The 21,254-nt window shown below is 41.4% G+C and overlaps 1 protein-coding gene across 1 annotated transcript in view; it reads right to left on the reverse strand.

Moving 5' to 3' along the window:
- LOC126234239 (coiled-coil domain-containing protein 137) overlaps positions 1-20,925 on the reverse strand; it is a 35,835-nt gene extending 14,910 nt beyond the window's left edge. The window contains exons 1-2 of the mRNA XM_049942930.1: positions 20,720-20,925; positions 15,461-15,752 (exon numbers count right to left, since the gene is read on the reverse strand). Of these exons, the coding sequence (XP_049798887.1) occupies positions 15,461-15,752; positions 20,720-20,796 (369 nt within the window). The 5' untranslated portion in view covers positions 20,797-20,925. The remainder of the gene's footprint in view (positions 1-15,460; positions 15,753-20,719) is intronic.
- Between the last annotated feature and the right edge of the window lie 329 nt (positions 20,926-21,254).

The following is a 21,254-nucleotide window of genomic DNA, read 5'->3' on the forward strand; positions in this document are numbered from 1 at the left end:
ATTTGTGATGAAGCAAGCACTGCGGTCACAAGCCATGTTGTAGAGAATGCTCTGCAACATGATATTGTGTGCTGCCATTATATGCCCTCTGTCTATACCCACATTCATCCTTACTGATAACTTGACTGTAGTCATACCAATGTAGAAGATTGAACAGCTGGTACACAACATGTATCGTTTCACAGCTAGCTCTCGCTTTGGTAATGTATGTTCTGCCAGTTACAGTACTAGAGTAAGTGGTAGTACAAGGGTCTATTACGCAAATTTCACAGCATGGACAGTCACAAGGGTAGGGAAGAAGTGTAGAAGGAACACTGGGTCTGACCAGAATACTTTGGAGATTGGGGGACAACAAATAGCTATCTAGGTGAGGCAGGCAAAATATCAGACAGAATGGGTCTAATTTCCAGGCATAATTTTAAGGAGTCGTAGCCCTATTGAAACAGCTGATTAAGGCATTCAGGATGATGACAATAATGACCAACAAGAGATGCATTCCTAAGTTGTTTTGTGAAGGAGTCAACAATACTCGGATTTGATGTAAGGGCCTGGAAAATGTTCTTTTGAACTAAGCACATGGGATAATTATGTAGGCTGTCGTGGAAACTGTGTTGTTTTGGTGTAAACAGTCTGCATCTGAACAATCAGAAGTAACACAACAACCATTTCGTAGATCATCTGAAATACGCCCCCCCCCCCCCCCCAGTTCCCACCACACACCTTGCTTTCACCTTTCACCACTGATGCCAAATCCTCTATATCAACAATTCCCCATGTACCTGCTCTGCCAACTGCTGAACATTATCTCAACCAGCACCCAGATGATTCCCTACATATGCCTGCCCACGTTAATCAACTTTATACTTACCAATAACTACACTCCTGGAAATGGAAAAAAGAACACATTGACACCGGTGTGTCAGACCCACCATACTTGCTCCGGACACTGCGAGAGGGCTGTACAAGCAATGATCACACGCACGGCACAGCGGACACACCAGGAACCGCGGTGTTGGCCGTCGAATGGCGCTAGCTGCACAGCATTTGTGCACCGCCGCCGTCAGTGTCAGCCAGTTTGCCGTGGCATACGGAGCTCCATCGCAGTCTTTAACACTGGTAGCATGCCGCGACAGAGTGGACGTGAACCGTATGTGCAGTTGACGGACTTTGAGCGAGGGCGTATAGTGGGCATGCGGGAGGCCGGGTGGACGTACCACCGAATTGCTCAACACGTGGGGCGTGAGGTCTCCACAGTACATCGATGTTGTCGCCAGTGGTCGGCGGAAGGTGCACGTGCCCGTCGACCTGGGACCGGACCGCAGCGACGCACGGATGCACGCCAAGACCGTAGGATCCTACGCAGTGCCGTAGGGGACCGCACCGCCACTTCCCAGCAAATTAGGGACACTGTTGCTCCTGGGGTATCGGCGAGGACCATTCGCAACCGTCTCCATGAAGCTGGGCTACCGTCCCGCACACCATTAGGCCGTCTTCCGCTCACGCCCCAACATTGTGCAGCCCGCCTCCAGTGGTGTCGCGACAGGCGTGAATGGAGGGACGAATGGAGACGTGTCGTCTTCAGCGATGAGAGTCGCTTCTGCCTTGGTGCCAATGATGGTCGTATGCGTGTTTGGCGCCGTGCAGGTGAGCGCCACAATCAGGACTGCATACGACCGAGGCACACAGGGCCAACACCCGGCATCATGGTGTGGGGAGCGATCTCCTACACTGGCCGTACACCACTGGTGATCGTCGAGGGGACACTGAATAGTGCACGGTACATCCAAACCGTCATCGAACCCATCGTTCTACCATTCCTAGACCGGCAAGGGAACTTGCTGTTCCAACAGGACAATGCACGTCCGCATGTATCCCGTGCCACCCAACGTGCTCTAGAAGGTGTAAGTCAACTACCCTGGCCAGCAAGATCTCCGGATCTGTCCCCCACTGAGCATGTTTGGGACTGGATGAAGCGTCGTCTCGCGCGGTCTGCACATCCAGCACGAACGCTGGTCCAACTGAGGCGCCAGGTGGAAATGGCATGGCAAGCCGTTCCACAGGACTACATCCAGCATCTCTACGATCGTCTCCATGGGAGAATAGCAGCCTGCATTGCTGCGAAAGGTGGATATACACTGTACTAGTGCCGACATTGTGCATGCTCTGTTGCCTGTGTCTATGTGCCTGTGGTTCTGTCAGTGTGATCATGTGATGTATCTGACCCCAGGAATGTGTCAATAAAGTTTCCCCTTCCTGGGACAATGAATTCACGGTGTTCTTATTTCAATTTCCAGGAGTGTATTTTACCATTAAGGGGCAGACATACAATGAACAGAACAAGGATATCGCCATAGGATCCAAGATGGATTCTTCCTATGCCCGCATGCTTGGAGGGGCTTTCCACAGATTCTTAAAACTTCAATCTTTTGTTTGGTTTACATGCATTGATGACATTAACTGCCATATGGTGAGGCTGGCCTACTGAAATTTTTGGAATCTCTAAATACATACTCCCAAATAAATTTCACTTGGTCGTATTCCACATCTCAAGCCACTTTCCTTGATGACCAATGGTCAGCTACACACTTCTGATAACATTTAACCTACAAGCAAACAGCAGTCAAGGCAAGTACACTTCTTCAAATGCATACTCTTTACAATTATACACCACCATTCTGAACTCAGCCTACTATACATAATTATTCCACCAGTCTAGTTCAAAAGCACATTTCCCAGACTGCCACATCCAATAATGATACTGATGATCCTTCAAAAAAAGTTAGGAGTACACCCCTTTCTTGTTACTCAGTACTATCCTGTTATTCAATATATTAATCAATTATTTCAACAGCACTATGTTTTCCTAAGTCATGTCCAGAAATGAGGTGCATACCGTTTGATATTTCTACCAACTCACTTAGACTAGCTATTTATCAACCCCTATCTCTGAAATATCCTAGTCACCAGTGCATCACGAGAAACGTACTCACAGAGCAAGCTGTGAGCAGGAGAGTGCGAGCGTTGAGCATGATACCCAAACTACTGGCGCGTGGCGGAGAATGGGGAGTCAAATGGACAGTCCAGTGAGAAACACAACAGCCGTTGTCACATGTTCGTCAGTCAATTTAAATGTGTGAACAGTTGCATGTATCAAATATTATTGCTAATGAAACAAACAAACAAACAAACAAAGATGCACACTTGCCACAGTATCTTATTAACATATACTTCCACATTTTTCTTATTTTACTTTGTCAGTTATTATAGAAAATGGCGCAATTAAAGTTTAAGATTCTTGGTTCTCTTGCATTTTTTTCCCTTAACCAGAATAATTCTATTTTTACATAGTAGACACCGCATTCAGTTTATATTGTGATCAGACAGTGAGTTTCCCAGTGGCGTCTTCTTATTTTTCACTGCAGACGACAACTGTTCAAAAGCACACATAGAATTGAATATTTATTATTGTAGCCACCTGTTTGTGGAAATGATGAAATTTTCCTGAGAGATATGTGTATAGAATTCCAAGATGTTTTTCTTGTACTGATATTTGTCTTTTTATTTTCTCTCACACTGCAGGTCAATAATTTCTAGTTTTAGTTCAGAATGAGTCTCTTCAATATTTGCTAAATATGGAGAGGAGAACAAATCGAAACCAGTTTCTAATGCCATCAGATCTTGAACACATTGTCAAATTCTTTCTCCACAGGGATACTAAAATATGTGAACACCATGTGAACAATAGCATCTTGCACAGATGACAATTTATGAAAATGGGTGGGATTTCCTTTTACCAGCTGCCATTTTTGCACCTACCGCTTTGTGTAAAAAGGAAAGATTCCTTGTACAGGCATTGAGGTGTGAAGACACTGGCAGTGTTATGCAACACCACCTTGCCAATGCTAGAGTTGTTAATCCCTGCTCTACACGCATTTCCCTACTCTTTGCCTCCTAGCCCTGTGACCAGCCCCACACTTGCCCAATGCATCCTCCTACCACCATTCCTGTAACTGACGGAACATATACTCTCAGGGAGAGCCACACTACACACACTTTCTATTCCACAAACATACGTACTAGTATTTTCTTCTTCTCTACATCTCTCCCTCTCCTTTCCCTCTCCCCCCGCACAGCCTCATGCCTCCACACCTAGCAGCCCTAACCTCTCCTCACCATATCCCTAATCACTTGCACAGCAGCACAACAGCTTCCCCTTCCCATCCCATGCCATGCCACCTCCTTAACCCACTACCCACCCTGGATTGCTGCTGCCCTCAACCTCAAGTACAGCGAACAATAGGGCCTGAGTGACTATGGACAGTATCCGTGTGCGGGTGTGTGTGTGTCTGAGAGGAGAGAGAGAGAGAGAGAGAGAGAGAGGGAGAGAGAGAGAGGTGGGGGGGCGGGGGGGGGGGGGGAGGCTGCAGTTGTACACATTTGTTTTCCACTTCTGAGGAAGGACTCTTTTGTCTGAAAGCTAAAAGTTTAGTAATCTTTTTATTGTGTATGTCAGCAGCTCTATGCCTCCTGTATGTGGTGTGTAGAAACCCGTTCTTTTCATATTGTTGTTATCCATTCTAGACTTTCCATTGTTTCATCATCTGGTACTTTCCATGCCTATGAAGGTTGGAGTCGTGGATGCTTGAATTATCTGTCAGATGAGTACATTTATTAAACACTTTGAAAAGCAGTACATGTATATCCATACTCTGGAAACACCAGTTCAGCACGTAGAGGGATTTGACGTACCAGCATTACTTTGTCATCTCCCCATTCCATTTACAAATGGTATGTGGGAAAAAGGGTTGTTCTTAATCTATCCTCCCTTGTAGTCATCACACACATATGTTGGAGGACATAATGTAATTCTTTACTCTTACTGGAAAAGGTCTCAGAATTCTGAGAGCAAGGCTCTCTACAATGCAAATCTTCCTTGTGATGTCCCCACTGGAATTTGCTGAGCATTTTCACAATGTTTCTTAAACTGACTAACCAAATCCATGACAAAATACACAGCTATTAAACTTCCTGGCAGCTTAAACCTGTGTGCCAGACCGAGTTCGAGTCTCGGTCCAGCACACAGTTTTAATCTGCCAGGAAGTTTCATATCAGTGCACACTCCGCTGCAGAGTGAAAATCTCATTCTGGTACACAGCTATTATCTGAATCTTCCATTAATACAACTTGGTAAAGATCCTGGACTAACAAACAATGATCAAGACTTAGCCCATCAAGTGTTTTCCTAGTGATAACCCTTAAAGTGAATTCCACGTGCTTAGTATTCTTATGACTCCTCTCAGTGTGGCATCTGCTTTGCCCATGGAAAGACTTATGCATTTCTGCCACCACAGTTTTGTCATCACTTCTGAGGCACAGAGTAATTCTTCAGTCAGAGGATGAGTGGCTAGAAGTGACAAACACGCTGCAGTTACTAAAACATATTGTCTGACTGTGATATAGCTGCTGATATGAGAAAGTGCAATTTACGTGTCTCCTGATTGGGCAACAATGATTTCTTCTCCTGCAAGAGGACCCACCAGATTGTGCTGCTGCTGCTATATGACTATTAGGTATGACACATTTTGTAAAGGAACACCTAACTTTCTAGTTTGGTTAAGGTCTTGCCCTCTATTTTATGTAACAGATAACCAGTAGTTGGATACACTGTATAATATCCTTTCCCTATAATTTTGGAGATAATGAATCTCATATAGGCTTGGTAATTACAGTGACATATGAAACTAGTTGTCTAATAATGACTATATTCATCAAGCAGCATATAGTGGTTTCACGATGAAGCTATTTCTGTTTTATTTGATAATGCACAAAAGTCTAATGGATTGTAAATTTTTGTTCCTTGTCAAGCTATATACATCTTTTGCACCAGCATTAACTTGGCCACTAGCTGGTTATGACCCAACCTTTCCCATTTTCACAGTATTTAAGATTTTCTTACATGATAACTACAAAACCTGTTCTGTTTAGTATTTTTGATACGTTTTTTTATTACTCTTTATTATTTTTTGCCAGGCCATATATTAATTTGGCTTGGGTGCTAATTATTACTATGTCTTTTGCCGCAACCTAAAAAAATCACTTTCTCTACAATAATAAAGTTACGTCAGAGATACCCAATTACTGCATTACAATTTCCTGAAATGCCTACAGCGTGAAACAGGAATGGCAAACAAAGTGAAAGTTCCAACTATGCAAAAACATTTGCATTCACGACACAATACACAAAACCAGAGATAAACATTGAATACATTGCAGTTTTTCCTACTATACCAATAAAAGTTTTAATATTCTAAACAAAAGCAAATACGAAGTGAGTTCATTTGAGGTTGCAGTGACAAAGAGCTTTCCAACTTAAAATAAATTTATCAGCTCTATATCTCACAATGACAATAATTCAAATATAAGAATGGCCAGACAGTGGATAGTTTTTCACTAGAGGCATAATCCGATTCGCTTCAGGAAGTGGCATTACCTTGATAGTCTCTGATGTTATTCAATTTAACATATGTTAAAATTCAGGAGTAAGTAAGAAACATTTTTTTTCTCCAAAAAAAAGTTCCTGTCCCAAGATACAGGCCTCCAAAGATGACACTGCGAACACCACTTTGAAGATGAGAATTTGGGAAAATTTTTAAAATGCTTAATCTTTGTAACAGTTCTAGATATTTTGTTAGACTTTTTTCTATTTGAAAGATAATTGGTTTATGATTACAATGGTATCATCTGTTTGGACATATCTGTCAAAGTTCTTTTACTGTCGCCTTTTGAATTTTTTTATAATTTACAGAATTTTTTTTCCAAAAATACCAATCCATAAAAGATTTTTTTCTGTTTTTAGTACCACATAGTACTACATTCTCTGTAAAGGAGAGCATCCACTTTTAAGTTGGACAGGTTTATTTAAAAAATGGTAATGTATGTCTTCACTGAAGTTGTTTCTTACCAATTTCTTTATTACAATGTTTATGTCTACTGTCTTTGTTGCAGTTATTTCTCATCACTTTCTTTGTTGCAGTTATTTCTTTTCACTTTTGTTGTTGCAGATATTTCTTACACTTTGTTGTAGTTTCTTGTCAGTTTCTTTGTCGTGGTTATTTATTCACGGTTTCTGTATTGTAACTGTTCAGTACTAATGTGTTTATGGAAGAGGCTTCTAAGAAATCTGAGACTATCCAGTGAGTTCTGTGTTTTTGTGAGGAATTTACCAGTTGCAGTGTGTTTTGTGAAAAGGACTGTTTGAAATGTTTTCTGACTGGGGCCAGAGAAGAGTGAAGTGTACTGACTATTCACACATCACAAAAAAATCAGGTTAGGAATAAGTGTTCTTATTTGAAGACTCTGTTTCAAAGACAACAATGATAGTATCTGAACAAGGTGAAGCCTCCCATGATGATGCAGATTTTGCATCAATAGAGGAAGAATTAAATACTGTGAATCAGTCAACTACAGAGGTAGGTGTTAGTCCTGTTAAGAAACCGTGGTCAGTGAAGTCGAGTCACAAGCTCTATGCATCAAGAAAGCGCACAGAAATTACTAAAGCTATGGATGTATACACTACAGCAAAACTGACCACACTGTTCAAAATAAAAATTCCATCATAAAAAAAAAAGGAACCAAAACACTCTTGCAGCTCTTGCCAGGAATTTTTCACAAATATCAATTAAGCTGTTAAATAATGTGCATCCTAGAGTGAAAAGGTGCAAGTTTTAATTCTTATTCCTGAGACATTTTCAAAGAAAACAATTTTGAACCACGTTCCATCAGTATCAAAGTACGCGGTAAACAAATCAAGAAATGTGAGGTCTGTAAAAGGAGTCTTTGGAAGACCAGATCCCTATTATGGTCACCCTGTAGAAGCAGCTCAAGTTCAAATAGTGCAGTCATTTTATCTGGCAGATAAATGGGACTGTTCTCACCAGAGTGCCAACAAAAAAGACACTATAAATGTAACAGTAGAAGGTCAAAAAGTTGTGAAAGTGAAGAAGTACACGACTCGCAATATTAAAGAAACTTTTGCAATTTATAAGAGCAACTATATAACTTCACATATTGGAAGGTCAAAATTTTATGCACTGCAACCTAAGTGGGTAGTCCCACACCCACCTAGAAATGTCTGTTAACGTGTGTACAGTGCAAATTTTGAACTGTGTGTGGTAAATTTAAATAAGTTACTGGAGCATGTGACATATTGGTTGGGTGTGTGAAGTCATTAGTAGTCTGTGACGTAAAGCGAGAGACTTGTTTGTTTCAAGAATGTGGCGACTGCCCTGGAAAGGGAGGACTGCCTTTACAGACACTTGGCCTGGAAGACGTGGCAGATAACTCTGCAGAAATTACATATGTGAATGGGAGGAAAATAAACTAATCAAGAAAACTGTTGCCTTTGACAGTTTCATTGATGAACTTGGTAAATTGTCAGTTAAAGTAGTAACACACCAGCATCTGAAGAAATTGCAACACCAATACATTGTAGAAGTGAAAGGGTGAAGAACTATGTTTAGTGCTTCACTGTGATTTTGCTGAGAACTGGTCTGTAACTCTCCCACAAGAAGTACAAAGGTATCATTGGAGTAATGACCAGGTTTCAATTTTTACAGGAGTGACATATTTTTAAAACAAGACCGCAAGTGTTGCAGTTATATGTGAAGACACAGGACATGACTCAGCACATGCTTTGCTAACAATGCACAAAATTCTTCAACTGCAAACAGGGGCAGAGAAGATCATCATTATTTCTGATGGTGCTCCTTCTCATTTTAAAAACTGTTACCAGCTGTTTGAATTGAGTAAGTCACTTGTGCCAACTGACTGGGTATACAGTGCTACTGGTCACAGGAAGGGGCCTTGTGACAGTGTAAGAGGCCTGCTGGAGCACCATGCTACAAAACATAATCTTTCCAGACCAAATACAGCTGTGATTCAGAATGCTGAGGATTTTACGAGAGTCATGACATCTTACACATCCACAGCCCTCTTTCTTTTGTCCAAAGAGTAAATCGAAGAATTCTGTCAGAAGAATTGTCCAAACTTCTCCTGTGAAAGGAATTCAGAACACACATTTTTGGACTCAAAAGTGATGGGCAAACTCATAATGGCACATTAAAGAGCAAGAAAGAAGAAATTTCATTTGTTCAGCCAACACCTCAGAAACAGCAGGACAATATTCAGATCACAACCTGAGAAGGTGGATGTTTGTGGCATGTGTGTCTGACTGTGACAGGTGGATTTCACAGATTATAGACACCAGTTACGAGTTAAACAAACTTATAGTGAACTTTATGCTACCACATAGACCAGCTACTGGATATAGGTTTTTAGCTGAAAGACAGCTACAACGCCACCAGTGCTCACTTCCAGTTCACAACGTTCTGAAGATTGTTAAGTGCTCCGGTTCCTATTGGTTCAACAAGAAGGCATCATTCTATATCAAAGGAAGACACTGAAGCAGTGGAACACATTTTTAGTTCATTGACTGGCTAAGTTCAGTACAAAACTGAGTGCACAGAAGTTGTCTAAATTGAAACCTTTAAGTCTTTGGACCTTTCACATACATTTTGGAACCATTTAAAATGCTTGAAAAAAAGAGTCGCTTACTCATCTTTAAAAACTAAGATTATGTTAAATAAGGCTAGGTTTTGATTTTTATGAGACTTATGTGATAATGTGATGATAAAACAGGTTTTATGTACGGTACAAATTTCAGTTGTTTGTAAAAGCTGTTCAACATAAAAGTGGAAGCTCTCCTTTTCAGGGAATGTAGAACTATATGGTACTAACAAACAGAAAAAAAAAAAAAAAAAAAAATCAAAATTTTATGGATTGGCATTACTGAAAAAAAAATTTTTTTCCATACATTATAAAAAAGTTCAGAACTCTATAGTAAAAGTACTTTGACAGATAAATCCAAACGGAGGATTTCTTTATAATTATAAAGCAATTATCTTTCAAATAAAAAAAAACAACAAAATATCTAGAACTGTGCCTGAGATACAGCATTTTAAATTTTTTTCCGAAATTTGCATCTTCAAAAATGGTATGTGCAGTGTCATCTTTGGAGGGCTGTATCTCAGAGCAGAAAACTCTTTGGAGAAAAAAAAAAGAGAGTGTGTCTTACTTAGTCCTTCATTTTAATATGTGCTAAATTCAATAACATCCGAGACTATGAAGGTAAGATTTTTTTCCTTGCCTGCCTGAACTGATACGGACTATGTTTATAACAAAGAACATAATACTGTCTACAAAATACATGGTCCTGAAATTGAGTTACAAACTTACCCACCAACATGAATTTTGAAATCTACAAGGGTGTGCTGAAAACTGACACATCTGATTTTTTTATTTGGAAACACTTAAAAGATTTTCAAATGAAATGTATGTTATTAACATTCTACATTTTATTCTCCAAGTTTACATATTTGCAGTCCTTTACTGCTAGAGCACTCTGAATTGTAGCATGTAACATAGTGGTTTGTAAGACGACTATACCAGTGCATGAGAAACAACATGCTGTAATCGAGTTAGGATTCAAAGAGTTTGTCCTGTAATGGAGCACCCTTTCCTTCAGCATGACAATTCCAAACCACACACAAGGACTGTGGCATCTGCGACAATTAGTCACCCTGGTTTACTGTCATCGATCATCTTCCATACAGTCCCAACTTGATCCTATCTGGATGAAAATTGTATCCAAAACTTAAAGAACACCCTCGAGGACTTCACTTTGCTAGTGATGAGGTTGTCCAGGGAGAGGTGAGGCCATGGCTCCATAAACAAAGTCAAACAGTCCACAGTGATGGTATCAACGAGCAGTCTGTTGCTGGGAGAAATGTGTTCATTGCCAGGGTGTATACGGTGAGAAATAAACACGTAGGCTTGAAGAATAATGATGTAAAATGTCAATAATGTTTATTTTATTTAAAAGCTTTAAGAATTTTCAAATAAGAAATTTGGAGTCACTACTTTTCAGCATGCCCTTTGTATGTTCCTTGCCAATTATCACAATATCAGTTCCCACTTCTACACAAAATTAAGCATTAAAATGTAAAAGTTATGAATATGGGCAATGGCGTTATTTACCTGATGTATGGAGAGCGTTTGCCAGTGCTCCACATCAAATATAATGGGAATTTAAGGGGTTCTGTCAACAGCTGGTTTTAAGCAGCAGTGAGAGAACGCAAAAAGACATGTCTCAAGAATTATGAGATCCACTCTCCCATTTTCTGATTGCAACACAATAAATACCGAAAAAAATCTCAAGACCAAGCAATATAATGAAGGAAACAAAGAAACAGTAGTCAATAATCTGTCACCACACCTGCAGAATTGTGAAATACAATCACTGTGGTAGCTGGAGTTTAAGCTAAACTTGTTGTCGTCTATATTATTTGACCTTGTCCTGGTCCGTTGTCTTGTTCACAGTCTGTCTGTCGCATTTCATTCATCTTTGGTTAGTTTGGGTTACTTTTCTTTAGGTGGTCCCCCTGCCTGGCAGCTTCCTCTATTTCTCCATTCTTCCAGAGCTCAGACATGCACACCAATTCTCGGCTACCTGCAGATATAGCACTGACGACGAGGGAAAGGAAGTTATTTAGTAACAAAGATGCTAAATTAGCTTGCCTGCTGCAGCAACAGCAGCAGTTAATGCAGCAGCTCCAGTTAGACTAGTTACAAAAACCGCTTCAGATTCAGGCAGACACCTTAAAGCACACAAGACCCAGTTACACCAGGCCTCCCACTACTGATGCCCCCAGATCTCCTCTGTGACTTCCATCTTTCAATGATGCTAAGGAGGACTGGGACACACACTTGCATCATCTGAAACAGCATTTTACAGTGTTTCAGTCACAGATGATTCATCGCAGCAATCGGTGTTTTAGTCTTGGACTTCACTAGAAACATTCTTTTTGCTCCAAAAGTTGGCCCCTCTGTCAGACTAAGTCACACTCCTCTTCCAGGATATTCAAATGTGTGTGTGAATTCCTAAGGGACCAAACTGCTGAGGCCATCTGTCCCTAGACTTAACACAGTGCTTAAACTAACTTATGCTAAGAACAACACACACACCCACGACTGCGGGAGGACTCGAACCTCCGGCGGGAGGGACCGTACAATCCATGACATGGTGCCCCAAATCACGCAGTCACTCCCGCGTGGCTTCCTTCCAGGAGATACGCATTCTGTTCGATAATTAGTATTCCAAGAGATACCACGGAGTTGCCTCTAGGTTCAAGTTCCATCAATACCAGAAACAGCCAAAACAATCATATGGCTCACCAGGTCTCAAATGCAAATGCAATTTCACTTGCACCAATCAAGCTAGCAAAGCTGCAAACACTTTGATTTGTGACGTGGTGGTGAAGCTTACACCAGATCCTCACTGAAGCACTGAAACCAGATAAACACTAGTTGGGGGACACTTCGCCCATAACACACTCATTCGAAATCGTGCAGGCAGGTATTGAACGACTCATAGCAAGGCCACAAGTTTACAGAGGACAATCCACCATGCACTCCACTCTTGTGCCGCAGGCATACGATAGCTCCAATGCAACACCACCATGATTCATCTGTGTCTGATGTTTCTGTGGTATCTGAGCCTCCGGTTGTACCTAGTCGCAGATCACAGGGATCACTGCTTCATGCCCACAATGTTTTTCCACCCACTCCCAGGTAGACTGTCCAGATCGCTAGGGGATCCTGTGTGCTTTGTGGCAAAGAGGGTCATCTTAAATCGGTGTGTTGCAGTCACACGACCTATTCCCATCCCGCCCCACGAGGTCAGCAGGACACCGTAAATGTGCTGCAGTCAGCAGTCCCGCTTGACTTCACTTTCATGTGGAAGTTACTTCTCATGTTCCACATTTATAGTGAGGGCTGCAATTTCCAGTTGGACACAGGGGCCACCGTTTCTTTTGATCGATATGGTAATGTACGTACAACTGTGATTGCCCAAACTGTCTCTACCCTCCCAGAATTTGGTGGCTGGCAGGGATAGCTCTATCCCCCTCCCCCATAAACTACTGACATTTTTCGCCTCAACACCTTTACACTGTTTGGGTTTTTTATCTCCGACAAAGTCAAGCTCGTATCCACCACAGTTCCTTTCCAGGAACTGGACACTCTTTGTTCAGCATCTGCATCTCCATCTAAGCTGGAATTGGGTTGCACCTCAGATTTCCAAGCACACATCACCCTTCAGCCAGACGCCATGCCTCGTTTTTACCACACCGGACTCATTCCGGTGGCCTTACATACTGCAGTGAAGCGCGAGTTTGATCATCTCCAGGCTGTTGGAGATATCAATCCCATAGAATCTAGCACATGGGACACTTCACTCACAATCGGGAAGCCAAATGGTTCCCTTCGATTTCAAGGCTCAATCACTGGTCGAAACTTATCCTATCGTCCAGATGGAAGACCACCTTACCACACTTGCTGGTAGGGAATACTACTCAAAGACTGACCTTGTCGATACTTACCCTCAATTGTTCTTTGATGAGGTATCTCAATACTGTTGTCATCGACACATTTTTTGGATTATAAAAGTACAAGCACCTCCCTCTGGCATTACCTTGAACCCCAAAATTTTCCAAAGGTATCTGGAACAACTGACAGGAGCCCATTCCAGCTTGTGTGAATTATCTGGATGATACCATTGTTACAGGATCCTCCTGCAAGGAGCATTTGCAAAACCTCCACACTCTCTTTACAACCCTGCTGGACACAGGTCTGCATTGGTGTTTGAGGAAGTGTTGATGGTATTTGAGGAAATGAGAGTGGACTATCTGGGGCATTAGTTCACCAAGACAGAGTCTGGTTTATTGATCGAAATGACGCTGCCATCTGCCCCAGGAACTTACACCAACACCTGGTGTTTTTGAGTAATGTCAACTACTACTACAAGTTCCTCCCCCAAGCAGCCCATGCTGTGCAATCCCTCAACACTCACGTAAACAAGAAGTGGCCTACAACTGGACCCTTGCCTATGATCAGACTCTTACCCAATTAAAAACCATGCTGAAATCCACCCCTTCTCTCCTGAAAGTCCCTCAGTTGTGGCGGCCAACACATCTGTCTATGGCATCAGAGTACAAATGAGGATGGCTCCAAACAGCCAATTGCACATATGTCCAAGGGGTTGGCTCCTTCACAGTGCAAGTTCTCACAGATCAAAAACGAGACACTGGCAAGTGCCTGCTGTTAACAAATTTCAGGTCTACCTTTCTGGAGCAAAGTTCTCCCCAATTACTGATCACAAACCATTGGATACATTATTCTGGCTCCAATTCAACATCCCAGAGAACAATGTTCTAATGCTGACGCCTTGTCGCATCTACTGCTGCTTGTCATCCAGTTACTCTCTTTGCTCCTTCGTCACACCTCGGATTTCTCTCTCCACTGCTCTTGGTCTTCTTGTCATCGCTGTGCCAATGACTTTGCGCAGCACCTCCCTGTCGTGTAGATTGTCTGTTCTTGCCCTGGTCCATTGTCTTGTCCAACAGTCTGTTTGTCGTATTTCGTTTGCCTACCATTAGTTTGGGTTACCCTTCAGCAGGCAGCTCTCCCAACAGTGGGTTCCCACATTTCCCCATTTCTCCTACAGCTCCAACATGCACACTGGTACCATGCTACCTGCAGATACAGCAGGAAGTTTGAAATATTCAAACTTTGACCTTGTACTGTAGGGTAATTAAAGTAAGATGATCCTTCTGTTGGGTATACAAATGGTCCCTAGTCCAAGTGCCATCCAAAACACTTGAACCTATCTTTCTATCACCAATAGAAACCTAGGTGTGAGCCCAGGAAAAATCCCATTTTTATGTGTAACATTTTGGAATATGTTGGTAGTGCATGCTGTTGCATGTGTACCAATATCTCATGAATTTTCTGGATTCAACATCTCACTCATCCCGAGGAGATGCTAACATAGATTTTCAGACAGGCAGAAAAAAAGACAGGGTGATCTAACAGAGGCATAGCAACAAGGCTGTAGTCCTAAAGTAACTGCATATTGATTTAGTGTATCTGTTTAGACACTGACCTCATACCTGGATGGATGGAGGCTCATGCTCTGTCCAGCCAGGCTTTAGGTTTCCCTTGTTGTTGTTGTTGTTTTCTTTTTTTAAACAATCTCTTAAAGCAAATGCCGGAATAGTTCCTTCAATAATGCCACTATTGACCACCTGCTCCCTCCTCATTAAACACCCGCGTATATTCATATGTCTTAATGTATGATTTAAGTTCTCTCTTCAACTACTACTATTAATTTGAAAAATGTCAGGAAGTCTATAACACAAGTCAAAATCAACCAAATTCAGTTTTCCAAACTATTTTCAGTACCAAGTTAGAAATGAGTATAGCTCTCACTGGAACTGGTCATAAATCAACTACATGCGAGCAAAATTGCAAACAGTATATCATATTTTTTAAAAAGAATACATACATGACAAGCTTGCTCTATTCGACGTAAGAAGTGGAACTCTGATTCACCAGGTCTCTGAATCAGATGTGGCACAGGTTTGTCAGGCCGCGTCATACCAGGTACTTTATGGTCCTTTTCAGCAAGGACTTCGGTGTCTATAAGCCACTCCCCACCTTTCCGCTTCTTCCTCTTCTTCTTGTGCTTGAATTTTCCTTGTTTAACATCATCTTTTAACTTCATAAGACGTATTAAACTTTTTGGAACAGTCTGATCATCTGGTTGGGTTGGTGGTGCATTGACTTTTGCTGAAAGACTAAAAGAAAAATGTATTAAAATTAAACTCTCACAGTATATGAAATAACAGCATATTGCAGCTGGGCTCCAGCACCCAGAGACAGTGGCCATGTGTGTGTGTGTGTGTGTGTGTGTGTGTGTGTGTGTGTGTGTTTTGCACTCCTTTTCACTGAACCTGTCTGCAGCTGAAGCTTCCTATATGTAGTGAGTAGAAATCTATCCTTTCCATATTGTAAATATAGTAGTATTAGTTTTATTCATTTCTGTATCTTCATTTCCACATAATACACAATGACATACTATCAACTACAGGATCCAAAAAGGTCAGGTACGAAACAACAACTCACACATCTCTTCAACGTTGAAAGGTTACTAGTATTGCACAGTGCGAAAAATGCATTATGTGCTACATCTTTGTTTTTGTCCTTCATACGTTGTGGCACGTCCTCAGCTTATTATATATCCCCATCTCACTACTTTCTCTGGTCAACTGACAGTCACTCATTTCTTGGAGTCAACCTAATGTGCTGTACCAGACATCAGCTTTAACCTGTGATGGAATTTGTTGTGTTAGGTGACATCACGGTTCCCAGCTTATTTTGAATGAGTGTGGCCTCAGTGGCGTCAGACTACAGTCGTGTGTGTGTGTGTGTGTGTGTGTGTGTGTGTGTGTGTGTGTGTGTGTGTGTGTGTGCACATGCTTGCATGTTTAGATGTTTGTTCTTTCAGCAAGCCTAGATTTGTGTGTCAGCTGATTGTGATGTTCGCATTTAAAGTTGGTAAATGCATTTTGTTTAGTGTAAGAAGTATCGTCGGCCTATGCATGTTCAATTTCCTTGCATGATTGTGTTTTGTTTGTATACAGAAACTGGTGTTAATCAAATGATGTATGAATTTGTGTTTTGCTACTTGTTGCAGATAATAATACTAATTAAGATTGGTTGACATTGTGGAGCTACGTTTCTTGCTATTTGAGTCAAGTTAGGTTTTGAACAATAGCTAGGCCAGCAAATTTTGTTTTTTTTTGCTATTGTGGAGTTGGTTCTAGCAACATACGTCAAACAAAGTTTTCAATACGAGGTTTTGGAGTGAGCTGTGATGTTGTCTTCATTCGAGATGTATAGGTGAAGTGAAACTTCAGATACCAATTCTGTGGATTTCATGTGACGTTGGCTTAGGCCTACTGTATTTCTTAGTAAGTTTTTGTTTGGATAGCTCTGTGTGTTTTATATTAGGAATGTCTTTCATTTTGTTTGTCCCTGCCCCAAATCCCTAATTCTGGAAGTTTTCCCATTAGCCTCATGTTGTTCTTTGGATCATTTTGTTTATATTTTATATACTGACATTGTTTTCGTCTGTTCACGTCTTGAATGTGGCTGTCACACTCCATAAGAAGAAAAATCTTGACATTGTGGTTCTAAGCTGGCAGACGGTATCAGAACCTTCAGTTCTTCCAGTTCTGGTATCCATCTCTATTGCAAGATCTTTCACCATCCATGGCTTGAAAATCCATTTCAATTTGAATTACCCTCATAAAATACCAAAGCACTTAGAGTTCCTCTACCTGTCTGTTTCAGGAAACTGATTACAGGAGACCAGGCGCAATTGGTTTTAACTGTCATGACACGGAAACTTTATGTGATACAGGATAAACTAGTGGGAATGGGAGCACCACCATATAGGGCCTAACCCACAGTGACATATTATTTACTTCGGTCACTTTTGTTGTCAGAGGATGCCGCCACCACCACTATTTAAGCCATCATCACTTTTGAATTTTCTAGTATTTAGTATACTTTTAAAGTTGCAAAACACTTAGGACTAAAGTATTTACAACAGGCAAAAGTGCTAATTTGTATTCACATACAACAATGAAAGCAGATATTCCAGGCTACAGAAATTAAAATGAAAGGTCCTCATACAAGCTACACTGCATTCCCAACTGCCTCACATTATCACTGTTGACCATGTACACAATTTGCGCTAAAATAATTGGATATTTAGCTACTTTGTAATTCTAAATTGACCTCGTTGCTTAACTTATTTGTCGAAAAAAATAGTGTTAATTATGAATATAATAGAGGGAAACATTCCACGTGAGAAAAATATATCTAAAAACAAAGATGATGTGACTTACCAAACGAAAGTGCTGGCAGGTCGATAGACACACAAACAAACACAAACATACACACAAAATTCAAGCTTTCGCAACCAACGGTTGCTTCATCAGGAAAGATGGAAGGAGAGGGAAAGACGAAAGGATGTGGGTTTTAAGGGAGAGGGTAAGGAGTCATTCCAATCCCGGGAGCGGAAAGACTTACCTTAGGGGGAAAAAAGGACAGGTATACACTCGCACACACACACATATCCATCCGTACATACACAGACACAAGCAGACATTTTAATTATGAAGCAGACAAAATGTCTAATATATTCATACCAAAACTGGATACGTCTAACTAAATAACAAAGCAGGATTCACATCTCATGTGTATTAAATTTGCAGCACATTCTGTCAATGATGAACACTGAGCTCAAGCTATGCTATAGATTGATTTTCTAGCACAATTTTTATTTCTTTTTGATATTTGTTGGCTTTCCCACTCCTCAATCAAATTGTCACTATCCTACATAAACTAGGAAGCGCTGGTAGATAGACACAATAAAAAACACACAAATTCCAAGCTTTCACAACCCAAGGTTGCTTCATCAGGAAAGAGGGAAAGACGAAAGGATGTGGGTTTTAAGAGAGAGGGTAAGGAGTCATTCCAATCCCGGGAGCGGAAACACTTACCTTAGGGGGAAAAAAGGACAGGTATACACACACACACCTGCACATATACATATATATATATGTCTCTGTGTGTGTGTGTGTGTGTGTGTGTGTGTGTGTGTGTGTGTGTGTGCGCGCGCGCGCGAGTATATACCTGTCCTTTTCCCCTCCTAAGGTAAGTCTTTCTGCTCCTGGGATTGGAATGACTCCTTACCCTCTCCCTTAAAACCCACATCCTTTCGTCTTTCCCTCTCCTTCCCTCTTTCCTGATGAAGCAACCTTGGGTTGCGAAAGCCTGGAATTTGTGTGTGTGTTTTTTATTGTGTCTATCTACCAGCGCTTTCTTGTTTGGTAAGCCACAGCATATATTTACATTCTAGCCACAACTCTTTAATAGTGTCATTTACAAATTCCCTAAGCCCACCTGACATATTAATATTGCGTCAGACTAGAATCTAAGAAATATTTATTTTATAAATAACAACGCCTTCTCTTGCTGCGGAAAACAGCCGCACAAAGAAACTTTTTACGATCTAAGAACCTGTGGTCCTCATGAACAACACTTTACAATCCGGTTAGTTAAATCAAGCCTCACACCTTAAATAAAGGTCTCAAAAAATGGAATTAAGACACCAACTGCAAAGAGAATATAAGTCATAAGTTAAACTTGTCTTCCAAACCAAAGCTAAAATATGGAATCCAAACACAGAATCTAAACTGCAATTAAAGTTCATTGTAGCTAAAACTGTGCTAAAAGTGTCACTTCAATTATACGAAAAGAATAGACTGCTACTCACCATAAGGATGACACACTGAGTTGCAGGCAGGCACAATGAAAAGGTTGTTACACAATGAGCTTTCAACTAAGGCTTTCTTCAGACAGGAAACACACACATATTCACACAAGCAAGCACACCTAACGTACGCATGACCGAAATCTTCGGCCCAAATGCAAGTGTGTTCGAATAGCAAATGGAAGCAGCAATCTGTAGTGCAATGGGAAGGGGGAGGTGTAGCAGGGTAAGGGTGGGGGGGGGGGGGGGGGGGAAGTGAACACTGCCCAATAGACCACGCAGCGATTGATGGTGGCAGGACAAAGATGGCAGGCTGAATGTTAGGGAAGGCTGTGAGGGTGGGGAGGAGCAGGGGGAGTGGAAACCGAGAGGAGCAGAGAGGGGGTAAAGACGGGTGGGTGGGTTGGCAGACAGCGGTACACAATGAGGGTGAGGGGACGTGAACTGGGAGAATTTATCATAATAACTAGTGCGATATTTGAGTCCTAATAGAATATGAAGCAGTCGTTACATTTTCATATAACTTGAATAAGGAGTAAAGTAATATTCACGAATCTGCACGTTCTGAAATAGCACTCTAAAGTGTAAACAATTCTGTTTAGTTATCCTGTATGATGCCGGGAGCTCTGCACATAAAGTTTGTCCAACCTGTACGGAAATACAGAAGCGTCCGATCTTACCCGTCGGCTTTGACCCATGACGTCACAAATACCGCGGAAACGACCATAAACAACAATTCCAAGGAAATACAGAAGCGTCCGATCTTACCCGTCGGCTTTGGCCCACGACGTCACAAATACCGCGGAAACGACCATAAACAACAATTCCAATATGGCGGATATAAAAACATCGAATACGTATTGTAAACACTGAAATACACAAGTTTCACAAAAAGCCTAATGACTGTAACGGGACAAGCGTGGGAAATTGGGGGTTTTTGGGTGGGGAGAAACTAAATATGTCGTTATGCGGTGGGGGGAGTCTGCAGTGCCCCCCATCCCCCCACAGGCTTCATTAGTGTCAAATCAATTTTCGAATCATAGGCGGCCGCTGCCGCGGCCGCATTCCAAAAAAAAAAACTCCCAACCTAACCTCAAGTGGGCTACGCTACAGATCAATATGTTCATCAAATTGCTTCATATTACGTATACATGTTCTTTAAACAAGAGTACATCAAACCATGTATTAGGTTTTCCGCGCCGTAATGACGTCACACACCACAACACGCTTACGTCACGGGTCAAAGCCGACGAGTAAGATCGGACCTTTCTGTTGACCCACCTGTACGAAGGATGTCGGTAAACTCTGTGGTAATAAAATGCAATCTTACAGTGTCAGTACGATTCTCTTAGGTATAGTGCCGGTGTACCCACAGCAGTAAAATTTTAACTGTCTATTAATTCTATTTCCATAACTCACCTCTGATTGCGTTTGGCTAACTGCTGCAGTGGATCTTTCACTCCTTTGTGTTTCTTCCCTGGAATTTTCCTCCCCATTATGCGTGTTGACACTTAAGAACAGTTAATGACATGCCTTAATTAAAACAGCGTTCCAACACTACTAACTTAGTACGTACTACGTAAACAAATCGGGAACTCGACATGCGGTCATGCACGAATCACACATAACAAAGTTCAACAGCTTGAAGATGTCACACTCTTTCTACGTTATTTCTATTGCGAAGCAGTACGCAATCCGGCACTAACAACCGGCGCCAAACATGCATCTGGCGCCAGCGATTTTCACTCGAGACGACCAGATTTCTTCTGGTTTGTTTTCAATATGCTATCCATCTTAATTAAAAGATGAAGCATAGATGACGAGCATTTACATTTGCTCTTAGCTTGACATCTGGGAATGTGTGTCGTCGGACAGAATAGAATAGTCGTCCTTAAACTCTTGTATATGTTATCATTGTTGTCACAAGAAGTTCATATGCAACACATGTTAAAAA

The sequence above is a fragment of the Schistocerca nitens genome, chromosome 2, assembly GCF_023898315.1.
Source record: "Schistocerca nitens isolate TAMUIC-IGC-003100 chromosome 2, iqSchNite1.1, whole genome shotgun sequence".
Lineage (NCBI taxonomy): Eukaryota > Metazoa > Arthropoda > Insecta > Orthoptera > Acrididae > Schistocerca > Schistocerca nitens.